The sequence below is a fragment of the Drosophila kikkawai genome, chromosome 2R (genome assembly GCF_030179895.1).
Source record: "Drosophila kikkawai strain 14028-0561.14 chromosome 2R, DkikHiC1v2, whole genome shotgun sequence".
In the NCBI taxonomy this organism is placed as follows: domain Eukaryota; kingdom Metazoa; phylum Arthropoda; class Insecta; order Diptera; family Drosophilidae; genus Drosophila; species Drosophila kikkawai.
The window spans coordinates 14,298,442-14,323,008 of NC_091729.1; the positions used below are offsets into that span (position 1 = coordinate 14,298,442).

The 24,567-nt window shown below is 41.2% G+C and overlaps 4 protein-coding genes and 1 long non-coding RNA gene across 7 annotated transcripts; 1 reads left to right on the forward strand and 4 right to left on the reverse strand.

Annotated features, from left to right (window-relative positions):
- Positions 1-1,058: 1,058 nt before the first annotated feature.
- Positions 1,059-9,987, reverse strand: Drep3 (DNA fragmentation factor-related protein 3). 3 transcript variants are annotated; one of them, XM_070284276.1, is made up of 4 exons: positions 9,846-9,987; positions 7,116-7,515; positions 2,003-2,212; positions 1,059-1,913 (listed from the first exon to the last, which is right to left on the reverse strand). In XM_070284276.1, exons 2-4 carry the CDS (start codon positions 7,440-7,442, stop codon positions 1,689-1,691), a joined length of 762 nt encoding a protein of 253 aa, XP_070140377.1. In that variant the 5' UTR covers positions 7,443-7,515; positions 9,846-9,987; the 3' UTR covers positions 1,059-1,688. The 3 variants fall into 3 exon arrangements, with proteins under 3 accessions (XP_070140377.1, XP_070140376.1, XP_017033204.1); XM_070284275.1 differs by lacking the exon at positions 9,846-9,987 and adding an exon at positions 8,716-9,031; XM_017177715.3 differs by lacking the exon at positions 9,846-9,987 and adding an exon at positions 8,452-8,568.
- LOC108082373 (uncharacterized) lies at positions 9,174-10,685 on the reverse strand. Its single transcript, XM_017177714.3, has 2 exons — positions 10,333-10,685; positions 9,174-10,062 (listed from the first exon to the last, which is right to left on the reverse strand). Exon 1 carries the CDS (start codon positions 10,628-10,630, stop codon positions 10,343-10,345), a length of 288 nt encoding a protein of 95 aa, XP_017033203.1. The 5' UTR covers positions 10,631-10,685; the 3' UTR covers positions 9,174-10,062; positions 10,333-10,342.
- Positions 10,686-11,655: 970 nt separating this feature from the next.
- LOC138928105 (uncharacterized) lies at positions 11,656-12,506 on the forward strand. Its single transcript, XR_011444569.1, has 2 exons — positions 11,656-12,154; positions 12,209-12,506. It is a non-coding gene; the product is annotated as an uncharacterized lncRNA (long non-coding RNA).
- A 478-nt stretch (positions 12,507-12,984) lies between these two features.
- On the reverse strand, positions 12,985-20,725 carry Drep1 (DNA fragmentation factor-related protein 1). Its single transcript, XM_017178089.3, has 4 exons — positions 20,474-20,725; positions 15,050-15,265; positions 14,466-14,752; positions 12,985-14,397 (listed from the first exon to the last, which is right to left on the reverse strand). The coding sequence occupies exons 1-4, from the start codon at positions 20,519-20,521 to the stop codon at positions 14,046-14,048; spliced, it is 903 nt and encodes a 300-aa protein (XP_017033578.1). The 5' UTR covers positions 20,522-20,725; the 3' UTR covers positions 12,985-14,045.
- A 2,682-nt stretch (positions 20,726-23,407) lies between these two features.
- LOC108082506 (uncharacterized) lies at positions 23,408-24,543 on the reverse strand. The gene is made up of 3 exons (XM_017177935.2): positions 24,231-24,543; positions 24,046-24,171; positions 23,408-23,988 (listed from the first exon to the last, which is right to left on the reverse strand). The coding sequence occupies exons 1-3, from the start codon at positions 24,460-24,462 to the stop codon at positions 23,555-23,557; spliced, it is 792 nt and encodes a 263-aa protein (XP_017033424.1). The 5' UTR covers positions 24,463-24,543; the 3' UTR covers positions 23,408-23,554.
- Positions 24,544-24,567: the final 24 nt, after the last annotated feature.

Sequence of the window (24,567 nt, forward strand, 5' to 3'; positions counted from 1 at the left end):
CACAGAGTTTCTTAGCTAAACACACACACACACCAATATGTCCCCAGATATAAGTATATATATCATACCGAAGGTTGACCGTAACGAAATGGCTGACATTTTGCCTTTATCTGTCAGCTTTTCCCGGTGTTTTTCCACAGTCAGCCATGTGTAACACACTTCCTTCTCGCATTTTGGCATTTCGGCATTGTTCAGGGCCCAGTTATCAAACGTATTAAAAATACGTCGCATTCTGTGGCCCAGGTCCTTGGTGGTTTCCGATTTGAGTGATTGTTATGGGCAAAAAAATAAAATAAAAATCTACTGTTGTCCATCTCGATTTCATTTAAACTTCAACGCCTGCCAGGGATTTCCCCCCGAAACCAGCTGAAAGGGAAACTTTAACATGAATACGAAAACTAGGAACACCCGGGGCGTTGAGCGAGTGAACTATGTTGGCCATGTTTCACATAGTCGAATCCTTCTTCTTTATCCTTTTCTGATTTCTATTCGAGGAATGAGCTGCTGCTGCTGCTACTGACCAGAGGAAATTGAAATTAAAAATGTCTGGCATGGCCAGGGTTTGGAATGGTAAGCTAATAAAGGGAAGTGCCTATGAATGGAGGAGCACAAGCTTTTGGCATAATTAAAACTAGAATTTAAGTTCAGGAAACCCTTGAAATGGATACTTTAAGGCTAAGCTTTGATGGTGTTTACCAAGCAAATCGATAAGGGGATTGAAAACTGCCCAAGCTGATGGATATCTTCGATTATTTCCGCAAAAGTTTCCTCAGTCGGCAGCTGCTTAGCCTTGAAAAAGTGAGAAAAATGGCCAAAATAAATCCCCTTCACTACCCCCCACCTCTTATGTTAAATGTTTCCATAAAAAGTAATTTTCACACATTTATCCATTTATTTATTTTCAGTTTTTCGTTTCGTTTTTGTTTTTACAAGTCACAAATTACAATTTCCAATTGCCAATTGATTCCAACGTAAATGTAAATCGAGTTAAATACGGGCTCCTATAACCCTTCGATTAGTGCAACAAATAGTGCCTGGATCATTGATGCAGCATTAAAACGACGAAAAAAATGTGAAAACGTTTCTTTGTGTGCCGTGTGTGTGGATTTGTGTGTTAAACGTTTATTCAATTGTTAATTGATTTAATTGAGATTCAATTATGGTAAAATCGTACTTGCTCCCTAACAACCCAAACTGTTTCTGTGTGACATCATTCACAAGGACTTTGCTATGGAAAATATATAATATATTTATTTAATTTATTTCATTTATTAATACCTACAAGCTTAGACAGACTCTAAACTCTAAGCTGCACTTCGTTGATCTTCCTCTGAAGGGGATATACAGAGAGAGGTTGTGAGGAGGTGAGGTGAGGTCATCTAGGACTGGAGATGGACCTTTGAGGCTCTCCAGATTGTGGCTCGTTACACAGCTATTGGTCTAGGAACAATTAGCGGCTGATAATAGACATTCAGGTTGGCGTCTACAATGTGGGCTCGAAAAATACACAACTTTTTCTAAATCTGCTCTATACGGAGGCGGAGTTAAACCCTTTCAAATATGTTTGCCATCAAAACGTTTTCCAAAAATACCCCAACATTTCTTTCTGACTCATAAACTCGTACAAATTCCCATATATACATAGCTCCTCCTCCTGCTCCGTTTACTCTAAAAAATGTCCAAATATCCTAACAGGATAGCTCTGTGGACCTGCGTGCCGCATCGCTCCTTGAGGAGTACTCGCTGTCCTTGGGCTCACGTCCTGTGATATCCACCAGGGAGTTGGGATCCATGTTCGACAGCTTGTCTAAGTCATCATCGTTGATATAGTTTGGCTGCAGTTTGCTCACCAGTCGCCGCAGACGCTGAGCATCCAGCGATGTGCGACGCAGATTGGCATTATAGTCGCTGGGCTGCAGAGAGAGGGAAAGGGGGGAGAAGCGGGTTTAAGCCAAAGCCAGGATAAGGGATAAAGGATATAGGGGCGGGCACAACCACTCACATCGCGCCACTGCTCGCCGGGAAAGACGGCAATCAATTCGGCATTTGGCTCCAGAGTGCTAAAGTACTCCTCGTCATCGACCTCGGTGCCATCGCAATCCAGGTGTATCGCCGGCTGATTTCGTTCGAATTTCGCAGATACCTTGACGCGCAGCTCCGAAAGGGTTGTGGCCACCACCGCCTTGCGTATATTTCGTGTGATGTCCTTGATCTGAAAATGTGGCGAAGGATTACTAGGAATTTCAAGCTGACAAGCCTCAAATTGGTGGGTGACAATAAAGGAGGATTATTAAGCTTCAGAAATATATTTCCATTAAGCCTTATTTTGGTGTAATTAATGTAGAAGGTTTTCTTAGCCAGGAAATGTTTGCCAATGTCAATTGTTTCTTCCCCCTCTCTCTCTCTCTTGGCGAAACAACAACAAACAAAAGCCTTAAACATTTGTTTGCTTTAATTTACCAAAGCCCCTTAAGGCAGCAGACCCACCACCCAACCCTCCTTTTCCACCATCAAAAACAATATGAAGTTAACGAAGCGCGGCGGCAACGATAAGAATAAGTATAGAAAAAAAAATCAGGTTAATTGTAAAGGCAATACATATACATTTTTGGAGAGGGAGTTGCCAGCTGAATGGAAAGCCAGCGGCAGCTACAAATAATCAATTTATCATTTGCCATAACAATAAAGCCCCAGACAATGGGCGGAAGGTCAAGGCACAGGTTGGCCCAGGCATGTCGATTATATTTATATTTCTTTTTACCTTTTTCTCCAAGCCATTTGCTTGAGCCACTCCGTTGGCCCGTTGTTGGGCCTAAAAGATTGCTACTGAAATATTTAAAGCATAATGCTGTCGATGCCAAAGAGGCTCCAACAAGGACGAGAATGGATGGTTGGATGGATGACTGGATGAATGGTTGGGTGGGTGGGTCAAGCGAAAGGTAAAAAGAAAGCGAGAAAAGCTGGGAAAGGGTCCCGGAGTCAAAAAGTTGCCAACGCCTTCTTTATGTGGACATTGCGTATCCGCCCCTTGGCCGCCCAGAAACTCTGATAAATCGCCCAAGGAGGTGTCCCTCTTTTTTGACAGATCTTCAGGTGTCTTCTGGCCTGACAGCCAACTGTCAAGCGGTTTTGTGGGCATTTAATCTGAAACTGAATGTGAATCATCAGCGTACACAATCCTCTACCAACTGCACATCCATCAACCCGTCTGGGACAGTCTGCTAAACCAATTATACGATGCTTAGGGAATCCATCAAATGGCCAACGCCATTACGTCTGGCCGGAGTCTGGCGACTCCTGCTCAGTTGGCGGAAAGTCTGCAACAACAATGAAAGTTTATCGTGCATTTAATGCGAAATTTCAATGGGGAGACTGGGTTCGGGTGCGTGCCCACCCATTAAAGCCGCACTTGCCACAACGAGTATTTTCCCTTTTCGAGTCTCGTTGGTCCCTGGGAAACTATTCAATCAGTAGCGGCACCAAGTCTGGGGCCAGATGCCAATGCCCGGCGGCTTTGTTTGCTTTTTGCCAGTTTTTCGCCTTTGTGTGTGGGGCCAAAAAGTCATTATAACTGGGCTTTCTTAACCGCCAGTGCCAGCCAGCTCAACAATGTGTATTTTCGCTTTCCAAGTGGCCACCATTGAACTCTGATTTTTGGTCACGAAAGCGAAGCAAATTGCTTCCATCATGTTGCACTCAGTTCGGTGTTTCTCGCCCTGATTTGCGGTTTCACCTTTCAGCGAATTTAGGGTCCTTGTTGTCCCACCGGAACAAGGATTCAGTGGAACAGGCATAGGCATAGCTACGTAAATATTTACAACCGTGTGTGCGGGCTGAGCTTTTGGGGAATTTGCCCTCGCATTTTTGTTTGCCATCGCCTAACGTCAATATTGTCCCTGTAAATTCCTCGTTTGCTTAGCAGAAGCAGCGGCATCAGGAGCAGCCTCAGTGAAGCTGGCGACAAACAAGCCAGGAGCGTGACAAGGACAATGGGTCGAGCCGAGGTGCAGTCATGAATTCGCCATGAGGCCAGCAAAGAGCTGCTGCTGCTGCTGCTGCTGCAGTGTGTCCGGGAATCTGTTGTCCTAATAGCACTTAGGGCCTGGTCAGGAAATGCAAATTACGGGCGAATGTCAGCAATTATAGACTACAAATTGAAGTCCATCACAATGGAGGGGGAGCTAGGGGAGGTGAAACCCAAACCCAAACCGAAAACCCATTCCCGGCTCTAAGGTAATGGAAGCCTCGATAATATACAATGGCCCAAGGCCCTGAAGCCGAAATTGCTTTGATGTGTGCCTGCGGTGACCATTGTCCAGCAGTTCTCGCTCGCTTCATGGCATTTATCGGAGACATTGACGCACTAATTTCCCATGATTGTCATGAAAATGTCAGGGTAACACTAGGAGGTGTGCAGAGAGAAAGGAAATCTAAGGAATTTTATGGAAATTCTAAGAAATTTTTATATAAAAATAAGAGCCTGTTAGAATTGGTTAAATGAAGAAATAACTTTGAATTCTAACTTGCACACTTGGCAGTAATTATAAAAAAATTTCAAAATTTTCCCTCAGTGTCCTCCTGAAAATCATTAGCATCATTCAGTCATTCGAATGTCGTGGGCCGTGATGAGTTCTCAGCTGCTTTCATACTTGCTGTCGCATTCCGCACTTACACGTACTTATTAGCTTACTTATTACGGCTACATCTGTCTGTCTGGCTCTTCTGGGGCGTTGTCAAGTTGTACGCCTGCCTGGACATGAATAATGCTCGTTTATTTGCCTTAATGCGCAACGTGGCGTATACGCAATGTCTCAACAAGGCGTATTCAACCAAAAATGTTTGCTTTCGCCGCCATTGTTTGTTTTGCCGGTGCGGATGCTTCTGTTGGTAATTTAATTTTCGCCACCTCCTCGTCCAAGGATCTCTTCATTTTGTGGCTGAACCGACTTTATTTTTGAGCCATTTTGCATTCTCCGGAATCCTTACGTACATACCATATACGTAAAGGTAGACCACATAGGTGGACAACTCTCCGAACGACTGTGTGACATGGAAAACGCATTTACGCGTTAGCCTGAGAGAAAATTGTGGGACCCAGGGAAACCCAATGGGATTTGTTTTTCCGGAATTTAATTCCCTTTCAGCAGCAGCACCAGAAATATGTATTGCTGGGCCACCACTGAATTTCCTTCTGGCCAGAAAGGAAAATAAGAAGTGAGACTCTTGAAATAAATACAATTAAAAACTCATCCTTGCACAAATTGTATGAGCAAATATGTTGCTGTAGAGATATTTTTCTTTAAATAAAAATGAAATGGCAAATAAGTTTTCCTAAGGCCAAAGCCAAAACCAATTAAATTGGCTTAGTTGGGCAATCAATAAGGCTTAAAATCAAACAGGTTTTTGTATAAATCAAAAGCTTTTAGAAAATGGAACTTCATTTAAAAATCTACTACTACCAGTTTTTGGCATATTAATAGCTTCGGGATTAGCACCTCCTTGTTTCAATTCCCTTTCGCCTCCAGTTACCCCAGCAATTAGTCAAAGGGCCTACGTATACCAGCTATCTAGCGGCAAGGCCTTAGGGGCCTGAATTACCCAGATCCTTTTCGATACGGTAGGTGGCACAAGGGGACCCGTGTCAAATGGCAGGCAAACTGTGGGCATATTAATTAGCTGAAATGCGCATGAATTACTTATACGACGCGTGGCCCGCGCTCACTCATCAACAGCCACGAGCCCTGTCACTGACAAATGACATCGCGTTTCGGCAACATCGAGCTGCCAATTAATTGCTCCCCTCCTGCTATATCCTTCTCGCCTGGAAAATTTACAGCCAGCCACTTGACGGGCTGCTCATCATCAATTCAGCCGGCCAGATGCTGATCTTACGGCCGATATATATTGTTATGGCGGTGGCTTTAATGCCGTTAGCACACAATAAATCGATTAGGATGCAGCCCCACCGCCAGACGCCGTCGCCTCGTTATCGTTTATCGCCTTATCCCCCCCAGTCTAGGTGGCTTAAATGTGGGCGTGGCTCCTCCTGGAGGTGATTGGCGGCATGATGAGGGATACGGCTGAGTGGCGATGGTGGGTGGACTCTTGTGATATACGAGCCAGTTTGGCGCCCGCATGCGGATGCTACTATTTCAGCCTAGACGGGTTCGAACAGTTTGAACATTTTAATTAAATTTCAATTGTTGCCCAGCCGCACACAGAAACAAAAATTTTAAATGGTAGAAGGGAATTAAGAGAAGTAAAGCTAGAGGTTTATATTGGATTTGATTTTTCTGCCTGATTTTTTGGCTGGAAAAATACTTTGATGGGTTCAATATTAGTTTACTTTATTTATTTTTAAATAAGTTTGAATAGAAATAAAAGATTTTTATAAATTAAAAAGTGATTTAATCACAGTAGGAATACAATTCAAATATTCCTGGATACTTCACGAATCCCAGGGGTTTTTAAATCCCTTTAAAATGTGTCTAAAAACAACATGTACATTTTAAATATATAAATAAGATCACAAAATGTAACCTATGCTATACATTTTTATTATAAAATGAAAGCCAAGCTAATTAATACAATTTTTAATATTCCTTTATAAAAGCACTAATTTAAATTGCTATTTAAAATCCCCTTTGAGATAAACTAAAATATTCCCTTGCCAAAAAGGTAAACTAATCAAATTATTTGGACTTTTCCCCTGTGCACCAAATTGGCTGTCCGCCTGAAACCTTTATAGAACCAAATAGAGTTTGGCAGGAAGGACCTCTGCTCTATGGCAGTAAGAGGGAAGGACCTCTGCTCTGTGCTCCCCAACTGCTTTTTCAGCGGATTGAAAAGTTGGCTGAATGCTTAAAGGGCGTATAAAGCACCGCCAGCAACACTTCAACGGCAGCAGCACCAATGTCGATGAGGCTACTCAATGTCGGAGCTTTTTGAAGTGGCCGCCGGAGAACTGAAGGGTTCCACTTCAAACTTTTTTCAACCATTTTCTTTTTTTTGTCCTTGTTTTTCCTTTAAGCTTAACAATAGCACCGCTGTAATCACTTAACGAACTGGTCAGCGTGTGCCACCAAAGGTTGGCACATGGGACATGGATACCATACCTTAAAGGGCTTGCTGTTGTCCAGCTGGGCAAAGTCCTCGTCCGCCGTGGTCGGTGGCGGCGTGGGCGTGCTGCTGTGCGGTGATAAGGCCAGCTCCAAGGTGATGCTGTCCGCGGCATCGTCCCCATCCGGATCCAGCTCGATATCGTCGCCATCCGCATCCATCTCCTCGGTGCGCGTAAGGGTACGCTGCCTGGACGGTGGCACTGCAGGCTTCGCCTCGGTCTCAGGTACGGCTACTGCCTCAGGTTCTGGTTCTGCTGGCATTCCACCACCCTCCTTTGTCTCCTCGGAGGCAGCCGCCGCCGCTGCATTCATTTCTGTCATTTGTTGTGTTTTGTGGGTCTCGGAAACGTTGTCGTCTCACGTCTCACGTCTGGACTCCTTGGACTGGCTCTGGCTGTGGTGGTAGTTGGAGAGCATGATTTACGACAAGCCAGGCAAATTTCAAAGATAATTGAAATATTCTGTATGGCACTTTTGAGAAGGGAGAGGGGGAGAATGCCTAACACAACTACCAAACTTTGTGTTATGGTTATTTCGGCCAAATGTATGTAGTTTGCTCGGCACAAATGTTTTTGGGAGAAAATCAATGTTCGGCCTTTGGCTGGGTTTTTTTTTTGTTTTAAAAAAAGTTTTACCATTTACAAAATGCTTTTATTTTAAGGCAAACATAAACAAAGGAACGCCTTTTGTGAAATAAAGCTGGGTTAGAGGAGGAAACTAGCTTTTGTTTTCAGGTTTTTATGAGTATTCTTTTTGTTTACTATAAAAAAACATGTGTATGAAATTATTTTAATACAGGAAATTTTATTTTTATGTGTTATTTAAGTTGTAATTTAATTTTATTTATAGTAAAAAATATTTTTAAAAATGTTTCTTGGTTTTATGAAACCAAATAAATTTGTTATTAAGTAATATAAAATTGTTTCTGTTTATTGGAATTTTAATAATATATAGCAAATAAGTTAATTGAATTGAATCTTAGTTTTAAGCCGTATTTAAATTGTGAAATAATTTGTTTATAGTTTAAAAAGGATTAATAATTGTTTTTTAACTTTTTAACGGCGAATAACATTGTAATTTAACAATATCAAATGCCTCTGTAGTTTATTTTATATTTTTTTTGCATTCTATATCCCTAAATTAAGTTGGGTGTATAATTTTTAGTGTCTATATTATTCATTAAATATTTTATAAACCTTAAAAAATAAGCTAAAACCGCACAAAGAACCTTTCTTTAAAAGGCTCAGCTTTCTTAGCCTTCTTTGTTGTCTGAAAACCCGGCTTAACATTCACCAAACTTTCGCTTTACTCTACTTTATTCTCCCATTACCTGGCACATATAATTTTTAAAACCGAATTGTTCACATTTTATTGTTATAGCACGCGATTTCCGACTTGAGATCGCGAGCGGCCGCCAAGTGCAACAAAAGCCGGCCGAACTTGGAATAAATTGCCAGACGTCTGTGCGTGCTGTATTTAAATAAGCCTGGCCAAAAGGACGCGACTCGTTAAATTCGCCGACAGCTTCGGCCAAAGCAAACACACTGAGCAAAGACACTAGCAGGACATGCAAAGACACACAGCAAAGTCTAACCTTCGGGGAGCTTTAACTGAGAGAGCAGGACATCGCAGAGAGAGGAGAGGATTCTGTTAAGATGCTGTTAGCTTAGCAGCAGGACCATGTCCTGGGATCGCAACTCTATGACCTGTTAAGTGGGTAAAGTTTACTGGAGCAGCTGCAAATAGTTCCACTTAACCGGGGGACAGGACCGCAAAAAGCAGAAGATAAACATATACAAAGCACAGGCACTACTGGCAGCGGCGGCATTCTATAGCAAATATAAATATTTTAGCCTGAACTTTCCCTGGGTAAGGGCAAAGTTTAAAATTGCAATAAAATAAAGTTTGCAATTTGGGCCACAAAACTCTCGTTCTTCCTTTCCTCTCGCTGGGCTGGAAAAATGTCACTTCAGCATAATGAGCTGAACTGCATAATTAAAAGTCCTGGGCAGGGGGCGAACGAGAGTCCTCGAAGAAAGTTTTCAACAAAGGTGCACAGACAAAAGCCGCCGCCGCGATTTATTAGCCCAAAACTATAGAAAGCCGGATTTATCCCAGGCAAATGGAATGCTTAAAATTCATAGAATTTCCCCAGATCTGGCTCAGTTGTTCAAAGCCAAAATATATTAAGCATACGCCGCGTGTACAAGGACTGAACGTGATGCCGGCTAACGTCACGTGATGGATTTTGAATCCTGCGGATTGGATGTCTCCTCTTAACTGCATTTTCACCGACTTCCATTCAATTGTCACACACTATAGTCGCGCTGTGAATATTTAAGCCCAATGCCAGGGACGCTCATCTGTTTATTCGCCCTTCTGGGCAATCATTTCCGCCTTACGTTTTCCATTTCCCGCTGGCTTTCGGTGGAAATTATTTATGGGCCGCGGTCCGCTAATTGCGCATTGGGGCGTGGCGCGAACAACTTTTCGCATATGCAGCAGCACACAACGGCCATCAATTTAAATGCATAGATGGGGGGGCATCCAGGGCTCATGGCATTGCAAATTGAAATTTATGCGTCTGGCCAAGGTAAATGGCGGAAGGAGGCGGCGGTGGTGTCGGTGGAGAGGATTCGGATTCCCTTCATCATCAGCTGCCATGTTTAATTGCTATGCCTGGTGACCTTCGTTGTGTCTGGGCAGTTAGATTAATTAACTCACATGTCATCGCAAAGGTCATACACTCTCGTCGTCGTCGTCGTCGTCGTCGCATGTGGCGATGATTAATGGCCTTCGATCCTTACCAGGACCTTTGGCATATGGATATGCTGTCGCTGCCGCTGCTGTTGCACTTTTTGCCAAAAAAAAAAGCAACCCCAACGATCCGGGTAAATGGCAAATATTTGCGCCTGCTGCTGCCTCCGCTTTGTCGACAGTCCTAAATGAAATTAAATGGAAAATTGTATTGGTATGTCAATGCCAAAAAAGGAACGACAAACATTTTAATTAAATTAAAATAAATGCAAACTGTGAAATGAGAAATAATGAAAGAAAACAGACACTGCTGGTATGTAACAAGCAATTTACATTCACCATTAATGGCATACTTAATTATTATGTGTGTTGTGTGCACACACGTCAAATGGGTTTCCATTGCCGTGTGTACGAAGCTTAATGGTTGTGTTTTATATATATTTATTATGCTCACACGATATGTCTCAATAAATCGGCACTTTGAACACGCAGTGAAGCGAACAGTCGAACTCTCGCTCGTAGCGTTGGCATTCCTCTGACCGATCTGTGGTTGGAATCATGTCCTTAACGCATTGCCGCATGCATGGTGTCAGCAATGGATGAGCCAACTCTTGGAGCTCCCCCTCTTGGTACAGAGCCATCTCCTGACGCCGCTCCACCTTCTCCTCCTGCTGCTTCTGCCAAAGGTCGTTCCCTTGGATAACCTGCAGCGTCAACAACTGCATCACGATAAACAAAATGGTTAATTTCATATTTGTGTTTGCCAAAGTTGCTTAAATTTTCATTACTGACAGTTGGCTCCGTGACTGGGGGCAAGGTACACTGATAAAAATGAAATTAAATGGGAAAAAATTATGTTAACTTTAAATATTTTAAGACCAAGTAAAAACAAAATAAGTATTAAAGATATTTTTAAAATAAGTCAAGTTGTAGGAAGTTCTGCTTAAAAAATTAGCATAGGGTAAAGGAAAGGTCCTGTTATATATATTTATATTTATTTATATTTATAACTTAGTCAAAAATGCATTAATTTTAAATCACAAAACTTTTTTGTGCAAGTATTTATTAGCTTAAAATATCAGCATATTGAATTTAAGATTTTAAAAAATTAAAATTTTTTGAATTTTTAACAATTTAAACGATGTAACCCCTTAAAAAATTTTTAAAATTAAAAAAAAAAAAATTTCTCCCGGATATGGCTAGATCAACTCTGCTGTTTGTGCTGATCAAGAATATATATGCTTTATAGGGTCGAAAACGATTCCTTTAATATGTTTTAAGCTTCTGAATATCCTGGAATTGTATACAAAATACTATACAATAGGGTTTTTTATATTAAAGAATTCCCAATAATTCCAACATAAACATATATTTTTTTTTCCGGTGAACCTGTTTCCTTGCCCATAATAACTTCCGGGGTGGCATAAGCAAACATCCAAATGAGGCAATCTAAGCAGCAGTTTGCGGCTGCCTGTGGCTCTGGCTGCACAATTATGAACCGCCCACAGGACTCGCACACACACACACCCATGCATCGGCGCCACATACCTCCCCTCCCTCCCACACCATTCGCTTGTAGAAGAAAATGTGCCACGGGGCGCATTAGTAATGCCCATTGCGGCGGCATCTATTACACACAGCGCCTTGTTTATGTGCAACACTCACAAGCTCATGCCCAACAGCCAGCGGCGACTGCTTACCATGTGACCCCCGCACCCCCCGCTAAGGATACTCGAACCCCTCCTTACCCTAGCCTTGACATTTATTTCGGGGGAAATGTGTACATATATAAAAGCAAAGAAAAAAAATAAACAAAATAAAAAGGCAAGCAGCAAAAATTGTAGAGAATTATGTGCTCGTTTGGTAGAAAAGCGACTCGTTAGAGACTTCACTCGATATGTTGTTTACCCGGCCACGCCCCCTGCCGTTGCCTCCATCAATGCTTTTGACATTTGTGCCTTTGGAAAAAACCCCCCTCACATTTTCCCCTCGTGTCGCTTGTGTGCAACAAGCGCCGAAGAGCGGATTAAGAAATAATGATGATGAATGAATGGCGGTGAAATAAAGTGCTGGAATCTGATTTGATATTTATCGAAAATTAATCCAGCATTGAGTGCTTTTGGATTACAAAACTACAGAAATTCCAAAGAAATTTTTGAGGGAGAAGGAAACTTAAGAGGGGAAAACTATCTGGGGAGTTAATGAGCCTTGAACATTAGTTATTATAATTTAAAAATTAAGCATTATATACTAGGATGCTTCTGAAATCAGTGCAGGTAAGTCGTCGTTTTTTAAAAACATTACTTATTTTCCTGACCTTTCTCTTTTAGGAATATATATTATATATTTTCCCAAAATCCTAATTCCTTCTCTGATTGGTTTCGATTAAGTGTCAAATGTCTCCCGCTGCTGTTGGCAAGTTCAAAGGAAATCCGTGTTGTGTGACAATTTCTTGGCCGCACATTTGCCACACGGCACATCAAAAGCAGCCAGAGCCAGACAAACGTTTTCGGTTACATTTTTAATATTTTTTTGTGCGCTTTCTGCTCGATGCTTTGCCCCACAAAGGACCCCGAGCAGAAAGCCATTTGCTGAGAACACAAATTAAAAAGGTTTCTGCGTTAATAAGGGGAACATTTTGAAATATGCACGAGCTGGAGGAAGCTTCTCTACCACAAAGCCAAATTCAATTCATCAAAGCCAGAGGCCACGCCCACAGAAATGCCAAAGAAGAAGAAGAAAGGGGGCGCTGTGAGGTGTTCGCTGTCGTCATGAATTTGGGTCACACCCGGGAGCTTTGAACTGTGTTAGTAGGGCAGCGCTTGGATGTCAGCTAGCCAGGACCTGCAAACGTCATGGCGCTGTGACGTCACGAAGGAAGAGTCGATTCGAGTCGAGTCGAGAGTCGGTGTGAGTAATGCAATTAGAAGAAAGGACTACGGTGGCCCCGGTTCTTCTCTCTGTTGTGCTCTTGCGAAAAACTCTCTTTTGCCAGCGAGAAGAGCAAGCATACGCCCTGTTGCACACGCCGCGTACGTTGCTCATACGCCCCGTACGCCACCCCAAGTTTAGTTCAATCAACGTGGCTTTAATATTCATTTATTTATTACTTTTAGTTCGTGTATATAGTTTGCCTGTTTTGTATGCTGTATGATGTATGCTTTTTTCACTAGATTTAATAATTGTTTTCTGTTTGCATTCGGTTTTGATTTTATTTATTTTTTTGGGTTTTTGGGTTTCGGTTTCCCATTATTGCTTATTCGAATTGTAGACAGGTTACCAACTTCAATTAGGGGGCAACGGCAATGGTGATTTTCCCTTGCTTTATTGTGTGGGTTTCTTTATTGTTTAATTTAATACGCTAACAATGTTTGCTGTTGGCTTAAATTCATTTGGCTACCGGTTTGGTTTGGAGAGAGGGTAGGCGGGGCTAGGAGGGGCGTTCGAAGCGTCTCAAAACTCGTCGCAAGCCGCTCTCACAAACCACGAAAAAACCTATTACACATAAAATACAGTCAGTCTCAATTGGCCTTTAACGAATGACATTCACAATGGCATTGGTCTAAAAACAATTTTTGATGTGCGTCTCCTCGTTCTAACTCTACTTCACCTCTAAACACAATTCACACGACAAGCAAATCAAAGGATTCCTGGATTCCTGGGACATTCCATCCGATTCGGGTTCAACTCGGGTTTCCTTTGCCTGGGTCTCTCTATCTCAAATATAATACTTATTGTGCTAACCTTTGATTATATGTGTGTATATAGTTCTTCTATTGCGATTCTGTGTGGCTGTGTGTATAAGTTCTAATACGTTTCTCCGTTTGACTGTGATTGCTAAAACACTCTGCTCAAATCTCAAATCTCAAATCTTGACCTTTACCTTTAACTCTAGTACGTGTATTTGTTCGTTAACTTTCATTTGCGCTTAGATACTATGAAGCATTGTGTGACTTTGTTCTCGATTGATTCCGTCTTCGTTTCGTTTGCAGAGTTCGCAGTGCCTAATTACATGCTACAAATACGATTTATGTTAACCCAATGTTGCAGGACTGATGTCGTCGGTATGGTATATATGGTATATCCTCCATGCTTTTGATTCGCTCTGATCCGCTGCCTTTAATCCTGGGCCGGCAGACTTCACCTAAGGCTGCCCAAGATGGGCAGTCAGATGTCGCCATTGGCATTAGCATTTCCGTTTAGATTGGCATTGGCCTCGTTGGCCGCCACCTCGGCGGCGGAGCCACCGCTGGTGGTTACGCATGTGCTGGTGGCCTCACCCACCGTGATGGTTATCGTCGTATTTTGATTGTCGCACTGCACCACCTCGATGGTTCGAGTATTGCTGGTCGCCGTGGTGCTCATCTGTCCATTCTCCGCCTCATTTAACTGTCGCCCAATCTCCCGATCAATGGCCTCCGCATCCTCGGGATAGCGTTCCGAGCAGAAGATGGCTCCAGCCTTAAGAAGCTTCAGCAGATTCAAGCGATCCTCGGCATTGCGCTTGGCACAAAGGGGTCTAAGGAGGAAATAAAATGAAATTAATATAATATAGTTTCCCCAAAAGTTCCCTTTCCTCTCTCTTACCTTCCCGCATCCTTGAGCTGCTCCATAAACTCCTTACCCGTGATGTCCACCAGCGAATTGGGATCCATGTTGGACAGCGAGTCCAGGTCCGCATCGTTCATCACGGACACATTGCAAAGGTTATTCTGCAACTGTCCCACCAGCTGACGAATGCGAGCAGACTCCGAGTTGCTGGCATCGGTGGTATCGCCCTCACCTCCTGCTCCTCCTCCACCGCCGGCGGGGTCTCCATTTCCGGTTCCAACATCGGTGCCATGCGGAGTGGTTATGGTCACGTAGTGCGTGGGCTGTAAACAGAGTGGAGATAACGTTTAATTTAATCTCTCAAGCTCTCGGTTCCTGCTGGTCACGAGCAACCCAGCGTCCTGGCATTCCGAGAATAATGCAATTAGTCATTATGGCAGATAAAAGAGGGACACAAATAAAACGAATTATCCAATTAAGTGCTAGTCACTGGGAGAAAATGGAAATTAGGGTAGGGTTATCCTTTTTTAAATGGAATTTAAGGGGTATTTCTTTAAGTGAAAAGTAGGTAAACTTTTTAATTTAAGTTCTTAAAAAGTATATTTAGATTTAAGACTCACATCAATCCAATGCTCGCCAGGAAAAACAGCCACCAGCTCCGTATTCTCATCCAGCGTGCGAAAATACTCCTCATCATCGATCTCCGTGCCATCGGAGTCCAGGTGGATGGTGGGCAGGTGGTCAGACTTCTCGAACTTCTCCGCCACCTTGCTGCGAATCTCCTCCAGACTGGAGGCGCAGACAGCCTTCTTAATGTTCCGAGTTACGTCCTTGACCTGGCCGTGGGGAAGAGCAAGGGAAATGATAAACCATTACACGTTTGCAATTACGGATACGGAAACGGTTACGAAGAAGGCAGTAACAGCTACACATGGCCCCGCTCATCAAATGAATAATAAATTAATGTCAGAGAGGAGCAGCAACAACAACTGTGCCAGGCCATAAAATATTCACCAGCAGCAGCACCCAAAAAATAAACACAAGAAGAACATACAGTTGTAAATTTTTGTTTCTGAAAAAGAAAACACAACCCAAAACCTGAACCCTTTTTCTTGTTGGAGAAAGGAAAACTATGAAAAGCCTGGGCCCACTTTATTGAAGTTTCTTTCACGTGCCACTTAATTATTTACTAGTTTTCTGTAGTTTCTTGTTCTTTATTTTCTTTTGATTGCAAGTTTTTGTGTGCCTCTGCTCTAGTAATTAAATTAAATAATCTCCATGGCAAGGCAAACGGAATAAATAAATAAATAAATAATAAACCCATATGGATTCTTCGAAAAAAATAGAAACCCAATGAATAAGTAAGCGAAATATTTACGCCCACGTCATGTCCTGCTGTCAAACATCCATTTGCTCTAATTGAGATTTATGGAGGCTTTTTTATCCCAGGAGGAATGTCACCTTTAAGTGCAACCATCATACATATGAAAATATAAAAAATATATCCTACAGACTGTGTGCACTTTTTTGCTCAAGAACTTGAACCCAGTTTGACATGCACTCGTCAGACTGCGGCGCAAATATTTGCCATTTATGTACCTACATATATCCCTTTTTTATGCGACAAAGCTATGCCTGTCAGCATTTTGCGCTGCATGCTCCTCGCGCTGGATGCCATAAGTGAGTGCTGCAAGGACGACGACGCGACGTCTTTGCCAGGCTCTATTAAACTTGCATGCAATGTTAAATGGTGCCTCAGCACTAAGGTTAAACGAAACATAAATTAGACCTGGTCCAAAACAGAGGGGTATAAAGGGAGCCAGGATGACTGCATTCCTCACGGAATTTATAGCCCCGAAACGTTGGGCAGGCAACGTGTGCAACTCCTCGAGGTCCTTCATAAATTATTGAGACCGCGTCGTGACTAAATGAAATTTGTAGACGCGACTTTTCCATTTCGAACGTCTTATTTTATTTGCAGCTCCTTCAGTTCCCCAGAGTCGGCGAAAAAGTCGGCATTAAATTATCTCATAAATGCTTTAAGCAGCCAAGCAGCAGCGTCAAATATTAATCATATCTCTTGCTGCGGAAAAAACTTGGCAGCAATGAAAAGTTTTCGCGAACTACTGAAGCATCTGACAAGTGGGTCTTATAGAAAACAAAAGCATAGTTTTTTCATACGAAACTTGTCCAAAGTTTTAGTTTCAGTTGATCACATTAGTGGATTTTCTCAAAAGTTGCTGTCGTTTCTCTTTCCCTGACGGTTGCAATTCAATTAGGATTTTAGTTTATTATTTAATTGGCTTCTAAATAAAACAAAACCTGGCCAATATCAACAAGCTATGTGAGCCACAACAAGCCACAACTTTGTAAAAGGGATTTTTAGTGAAACGAAAACAATCTAGAAGAGTAAGCAATTAATTCAATTAAATGGAAAAATGGTGGAAAATAATAAATTTGTTGATAGAAGAAAGTAAAGTTTTGTGAAGAGAAATATAAGCAAACTAAGCTGAAAAATATATTATTTTTTTGTGTTCTTAGAATTTGTATAACTACTGATTTCCCTGAATATTAAAAACAAATGTTTGTATAAATTCAGTAAAATAAATTCATAGTAAACTGTTCATGAAAACAACTTCTGTATAACATATATTTGATAAACTAATTCTTGGTATTCCACCGTCAATTTTAAGGTAAGCTATTATTTTATTTAAATTTCCCCATTTTCCAATTTCCCTTCAATGGTATCCAAAACACATTTAAACCTATTTTGGCCAGACTCAGGGATAATGGCTTTTAAATCACAACTAACTCGAGCTGCTTGCTCAACTATAGGTACCCCAGGGTCCTGTGGCCACACGTGCAACGACCTCCAATGTCTGTCTATATCCTTCGGTTACGTGCCTGGGACTCTGACTCTATTCATCTGCATATCAGACGGAGACGGAGACGGAGAGCTCCACAAGTCGCTGGGCTTTTAAATATTTGATGGGGCGTGTAGGCTGCAGCAGATTTCCAAGACGCTGGGGAAATTAGGCGACAACTTTAAATTGCTTTCCAACTATGCTATGGTATTATGTAAATTGTTTAATAAATTATTAATCAAATTCTGAGCGTGGCTGTGGGCGTGGCCATTTTGCTAATTACAGCGCGACATGTCGGGATGAAAAAGTTTTTGGCCATTTTAATGGCATTTTCATGGCTGTCGGAGCAGTTGACAGCTTTTAAGCCGATTTGTGTTTGGTGGTTTCTGAATTAATTATTTTAATAAGCGGCGACATTTTAATGGATCTTGTCACTGGATGGATATCCCGAGGATGACTTCAGAAATATATCACGAAGGATGTCATGCAGCCGATTTAAATAGCTTTGTGGTTTTTGTGGCGCTTGGTTTTTCTTTTGTGCTGCCAACTACATGAACTCCTTGTACTCCGTGTACTCCTTGCGGTTTTTCGTTACATTAAGGACATGTTTCAAATACACAACAAAAAACACTCGCAAAAATTAGTGGAATATAATATTTAATTATTAAGATATTTGTAATGCTGTAAGGACTAATTCGATAAGAATATTAAACTTAAGTATCTTTAAAATGTACGCTCTTTAAATACAGCTGTGTTCACGGAAATAGCAGTGCCCAACGACCTGCACGTTTAAGATCGGAAAATCCTGTTACAAACACTATTTTCATAATTTTTTTTTTCATAAAAGCTTAGTATATTTAATTATTAACAATACCACAATCATTTAATTTAGGTAACATAAACCCTTTAGAAGATATAGCTAATATCAACAAAAAAGGTCTATATTATGCCGATCATTGAAATAGCAGTGAAAAACTAAAATTCTTCATAAATTTAAAAATATCGTATAAGAAACCTATTTCTTCTTAAATTCTAATTGACTATGATCTAATAATTTGTTAAATAGCCTTTAGAAGCTATCATAGCCTCATACCTGGGAGGCAAGGAGTCCCCCAAGTCTTAGAAACGCTTGAGGGGAATATGGCCTCATTCCTCCTGCACAAATTGCCAAAGCTGCGGCTTAGAAGTCGGAAACTTCTTTAATACGTAGCCCTTGATGTCCCCCATAAGTTTTCGATCGGATTTATATCCGGGGACTGTGCAGGCCATGGCATTGCATCCACTTTTTCATTAAGAACCCACTCCTTGGCCACCTTGATGGTATGATTAGGGTCACTGTACTGTGGAAATGTCCAAATTAATGGCATATTTTCCTCAGGATACGGCTGCAAGACAGTTTTTAATATTTGGACATAAACATAATGGTCTTTGATCCGACAGATCATATATACGGGGCCTAAAACGTTGTATGAAAAGTATACCCATACCATGATTTTTAGGCCACCATGTTTTACTGTCTTCAGCGTGTGGTTTGGGGGGTACTATGTATTTGGAGGTCGACGGACATATTGTCTTGTCCTATTCCACCAAATAAAACCAGTTTGGAGTCATTTGTCCAAAGGATATTACGCCATTTGAATAGTGGCAGTTCAAGTGGCTATTGGCGAACTCCAATCTGGCCTTGATATGCCTTTAACCAAGCAGTGACATTTTCCATGGACTTCGCGAATCTAAAATTTATTCAATAAGTCCCCGGCGAATGGTCCCATGACTGATTCCCATGCCAATTCCCGCTCATATATCCCTAGAGGATGCAAAAGGACGAGCTTTGCTAAAGCGAAGTACGCGTCGAGCCAGTACAATTGTGGTTTTGCGAATCGTACCTCGGTTTTTTTGGGTTCGGTTCATATTTTATGATTTATAAACTATTCTAAAATAACAATTTGAAAGATTTGGAGTCTCTTTACATGTTTTGCCCTTCTTTCTAGGCTAAGTTCTCTGATACCTTTCTCTCATGGAGCAGTGAGGTCCTGCGCCCACTAAAATATTTTTTTTTGCGTTGTAAAGGTGTATTATATAATAAACTATAATAACGACCGTAATTAAACTCATTTTTTACAAAATTAATAGAAATTTCGGCACTTTTTGCGAAAGAAAATTAAATACTGCTATTTCAGTGATCGGCCAAAACGAGCTGCATATGTGAAAAAATATCAATAAAACATAAAAATAGAGCAAATCTAACGGAATTTTTTCTCGATTCTTATCTTTATGTTCCATTTAACAAAAACAATGTGCAATAGATCAGCTTGCAAAAAGGAATATGTACAAAAAAAGGTTTTGAAGTTGTTCCCTCTGTCGCACTGCTATTTCCGTGAACACAGCTGTAAATTATTAATATTATGAAAATATTTTTAGGACATCTTTGACCACATTTCTAGGTAAAAATAACTGATTTTATATTAATATTAAACCTTAAAAGCCCTTTAATAAAATACCTCTAAACAAATTGAAGCTGTTTTAAGGAACTAAGAAAATGTTCCAGGGCTCTTCCTTTTCCCCCGTTAAAAATCCTTATTTTTCGTTGAGATTTTTTCCGCTGAAATTCCCCCGCTCCCTGGTAAATCCTTTAAACGGCTTTGTGCTGTTTAAACGGCAGATAAACAAATTAGATGGCAACAAAGGACCTGCAGACGGGCAAAACAAATGCCAAACTCAAACAATTCCCAAAGCTGGCATGTAAAAAACACAAAAAAAAATGCTAAAAAATACAAATAAAAGCAAATAAAGGACGAGGAAAAGCAAACATGAAAAATTCACATCAAATTTGTGTTTTTGAAAAGCCAAAAACAAAGGCTCATTACTGAGCTTTCGCCACTCTCTTATGTATGCAAGCTTTTTACTCTTTTCGCAAGGCTCTCTTAAATTTGCCAGCCTTTCTCTTTGCAAGTTCAACCCAGTTTCCATAAAGAACAAAAAAAAAACGAACGCAGCACGCGGCCAACAACAACAAAAGCACAAAACAACAACGCCCAAAAAAGGGCATGGCTGGAAAATAATGCATGCTCGAAAAATGCCATTGTCTGGCACTCGGGTTCTCGGCCTCTGTCAACCAACAATTTAATTTAAAAACGCCACAATTAACTTGAAGTTGCAACTTTCAGAACTCAAAAAACTCACTTTGAACGGCTTTTTGGAGTCGCCCGAATTCGCGGCTGTCGTCTCCATGGCTTTGTTTGTTTCTTAATTAATATTTCTTCACTTTTAAAAGTCACTTGTTCTGCAGCTTTAATTGTTAAACATTTGGTGATTTTTTTAAGCACTGGAGTTTAAGCAAACAAACTTGAAATTCCTTCCCGCAAGCTGCACTTGAAATGGGAATGAAGTGTACTGTTTTTTAGCTCTGCAGCGGGAGCTTTTGGAATCCAAAGAGCGCCGGTTTTGAAAATGAAATGCTGCTTGGAGGCAGCAGTGGCTTTTATAGAGTCAGCGCTAACAGGGGGGATAACATGGAGAAGCTCTTCCTCTTTTGCACGCTGTAAGCTCTCTGTTATCCTGACCGTTAATTATTAAAAATAATATAATTTAAAGTGCTTAATTAAACAACTCAACATAGCATACCCTATTTTAAATTGTAAGAAATTAAAAAATGTTCTAAATTTTTAGAATTTTCATGATGTAACCCCTTATAGAATTTTAAAAAATTTCAAAAATGTTCTATCCTTTTCCACTTGGTTAAAAAAACTCGTTTATTGATGGTGAACAAGAATATATATCATTTATAGGTTCGAAAATGTCTCCTTCAGTGCTTTGCAGACTTCTAATTAAAACGAAAATACCCTGTAATGCTCTATAAATAATACCCTGCAGGGTATACAAATTCATCAAACACAAGGAAATTAACATCCAAAGAGAGCTTATAAAGGACCGACTTTAGCATAACTCTCTCTCTCTTTCTCTGCTCTTTCTCTGCTGACTATGTTAGTACCAGAGTCCTGTAAGCAAGTCACCGAAACTGAAAAGAGCATCCTAGAACAATCCTGGCGACACACACTGACCTTTAATGGGAAAATGAGTGAATTTTGCACTAAAATGGCAGCCTTAATCACCAGGTAAATTGCCACTTTCAATCGTTCCATTGAGATTCAGTACCCGTCCATTGATATCCGGCCCCTGACGGCAATCAACGTAACTTTTTCCCCATTTTCCCTCCAAAAGAGCAGCTTTAGACAACGCTTAACTTTCTGCTCAACTGAACTGGCCAGAGTGCCAACACCCATTTAAATCTATATACTATTTCTATGCACACATCAAGAGACAGACCAGATAAAGAGGAGCAAAAAAGCAAACTTTTGACAAATGGCCAAAATACATGAAAGGAAGCCAAAGCCGGAAGGTGGCCCCAGATTGAGTTGAGCTCAACTGAGTTTGATGCACAGAGAAAAAAAATAACTATTAGTTAGGAATGAAAATTTGTTTGTTAATAAGATAATCTTAGAACTACTTCATCAATTTAATTATCCTTGAAAATGTAAAAAAAACGTTACGTATACGTACATGCGTTATTGTGCTGGGATTATCTTGAATCAAATTAATATATTAAATAAATAAACAATAAGGGTTCAGGAAATATCTAGGACATTTTCTTGACAAGGCTGATTCTCAAAAATCCTAAAAATGTATTTAAGTGGGATTATTATCCATTTATATGCCTTCTTGGATTTTAACCTTTAAAAAATCTTCGAAAAAATATCTCAACAAGTAATTAATTTTGTCAACTCATAAACTATTCTAATTATAAATTCTAATACAATTTTTATTAAATATTTATAATAATAAATAATACAAATTACATTAACTTTACTCAACCTCTTTTTCTCTCTCTCTGCCTAAAATGAAACTAATGGGGGGATAAGGAAAGCGGATCAGAGAAGGGCAAGAAGGAACCTTAAATTGTCATCCTTGTGCGCGCCATCGGTTGCTGCCACTGCCTCCCCTCTCCCAGGCGCTGCTCCTGCTGCTGGCAGCTTGCCCCGCTGGCTGTCATTGCACTGTATACTGCATGCAGTAACTACATACTTATATAGCCCAGCCAACGCAATAGCAACAAAAGGAGCAGCCGGCGAAGGGTGTGATGAAGGGGGTCAAGAGGAGGAGGAAGCTGGGGCGACTATTTTTAGCGCAGGTCACTTGAAAGGACGCACAAGGACATCGACGCGTGCGGGTGTAGATGGTGCTGTGGCGCAAACAGTTCGCAGGTCACGTGCCCATGCACCGCGGTGCATTGACCACGGAGACGTTGACACTCTGGGCCGGAAACTGGGTTGAGGCTTTCGTCACTCGATGTCAGGTGACAGGTAATTGCCTTGCATGGTGCCAGGACAATAGACAATGCTTACGTAGCGAGGGAAGCCAATAAATCAAAGCCTGGCAAGACATTGTAAGTTTAACTTTACCTTACAAATGTAACATTTAATATTAAGTAAGAGATTTAAAGTTAAATTAAATATAATTAATAAAGGAAAAGGATGTTAAGGGTATGCTTTAAGACTTTAATAACCAAGAAAGTATGCCTAAAGTATCTAAAACGAATTAGGTATCAATTAACAAGGAAACAACAGTGTTTCCTTTCAAAACCCCAAAGCAGGAAGGATAACAGCAACCTTCAAAGTAAACCAAATGGAAAACAAATTGCAAGCTCAACAACAACAGCTTGCCCACGCTTATTAATCGCTTTTTTTTTTGCTGGCGAAAACCTTGTAAATTTTGGCCTAAGCAACTGTCAAACAAAAAGCAGACAAAACTAATTTTCCTTGCGCCGCGCGCCCTAAAAAGGGATAACAGCATCGCCTTATCACCGCTAATCTCATTTTAGTTACCAGCTTAGGACCGCTAGCTAACAGGACTCTGCTAAAATAAGGGTAGCGCCGCTGCTGCCTGTAACAGGACCTCGTTAAAACTCAAGTAGGACTTCGTTTGAACCTCTTCACTTTGACATTTGTGAGCGAGAGATGGGCGTCAAAGGAACATTGGGTAAAAGTTCCTAAAAGCGAAATTCTAATTTAAATTATTTATAAATAAATCTTATTAAAAATCAGAATAAAAACTTTATAGTAATGTTTTCAATATTTTCGAATTTTATTTTTATTATTTCGTAAAAAGCAATATGTGTAAACTTGATCAAAGCTTTCCAAGAAGGCTCTCCTCCTCCATGGGTATACGAAAAATTTTAAATACCAAATTACAAGGACTTCCCTTCGGCTACTTCGGTGTGGGCGGTGGCGTGGCAGAGTTGCAGCAAGTCACAAACTCCCTACTGGGCCTGACACAGCTCTTCTCTCGCTCGTAAATGCCCAAAAAGGCATTGCAGTTGGAGCAGTACAGATACTCCCGGTTATCCGAGGAGGCCAGGCAGGGTAGCAAGCACAATGGCCAGCAGACCGCTATTGCGGCGGCACAGCAGCGGGTAGTCACGATCTCCGAAGCGGCCTTAATCATGGGACGGCGCTGACAGCCGCAGCAAGGACAGAAGATGCAACCCTCCCCCGGAACCCAGCGTCTGATGGAAAGCCTGTAGCACTTGCTTCGTTGAGCCACCTCCTTTTCGCAGCCACCGTCGCTGTTTGGGCAGCAACCCTTTTCGCCACCACCACCAGAGACTTGGCTGGAGGGGATATAACCCTTTTTCTTCATATCTAAAATATAAATATTATTAATAAATAAATAAATAATAAGACTTTAGGCCTACTCACATGCCTCCGCCTTATTGGCCATCTGTTCTTCAGAGAGGCCCGTCTTCCTGCTGATCTCCGAGAGGCGTTCCTCGCTGATTCCATGCTCTGCGGCCAGCATGTGCATTCTTTTGATCTTCTCGCTGGCTAAACGTAAATATAGTTTTGAATTTTATAAATAAATTCTAAACAATCTTAATGCTCACTTTCGGAATTCTGGGATGAGGCCGCCGTCTTCTTAGATTGCTCCATGTTCTCGGACATCTGGGACTCGCAGCCGCCCTTGGACTTTCGGCTGTTCACAGTGCATTTACTCGGGTGATCCGTCTCCACGTGGCGCAGCAGACAGATGGGATCGCAGCGGGAGAAACGTATTACCTTCTGACAATGCAAACAGCGCATAAAGTCCACATCTTTCGCATCTGAGCACGTGGACATATTGCTTTCTACTATCTGTAAACCTTTTTAAAATCAAGGTTTCAAGTCTGACGTTTGTGGATCAGCCTGCTTTGTGGCCAAATCCGAAATAAAAAGCCCACTCTA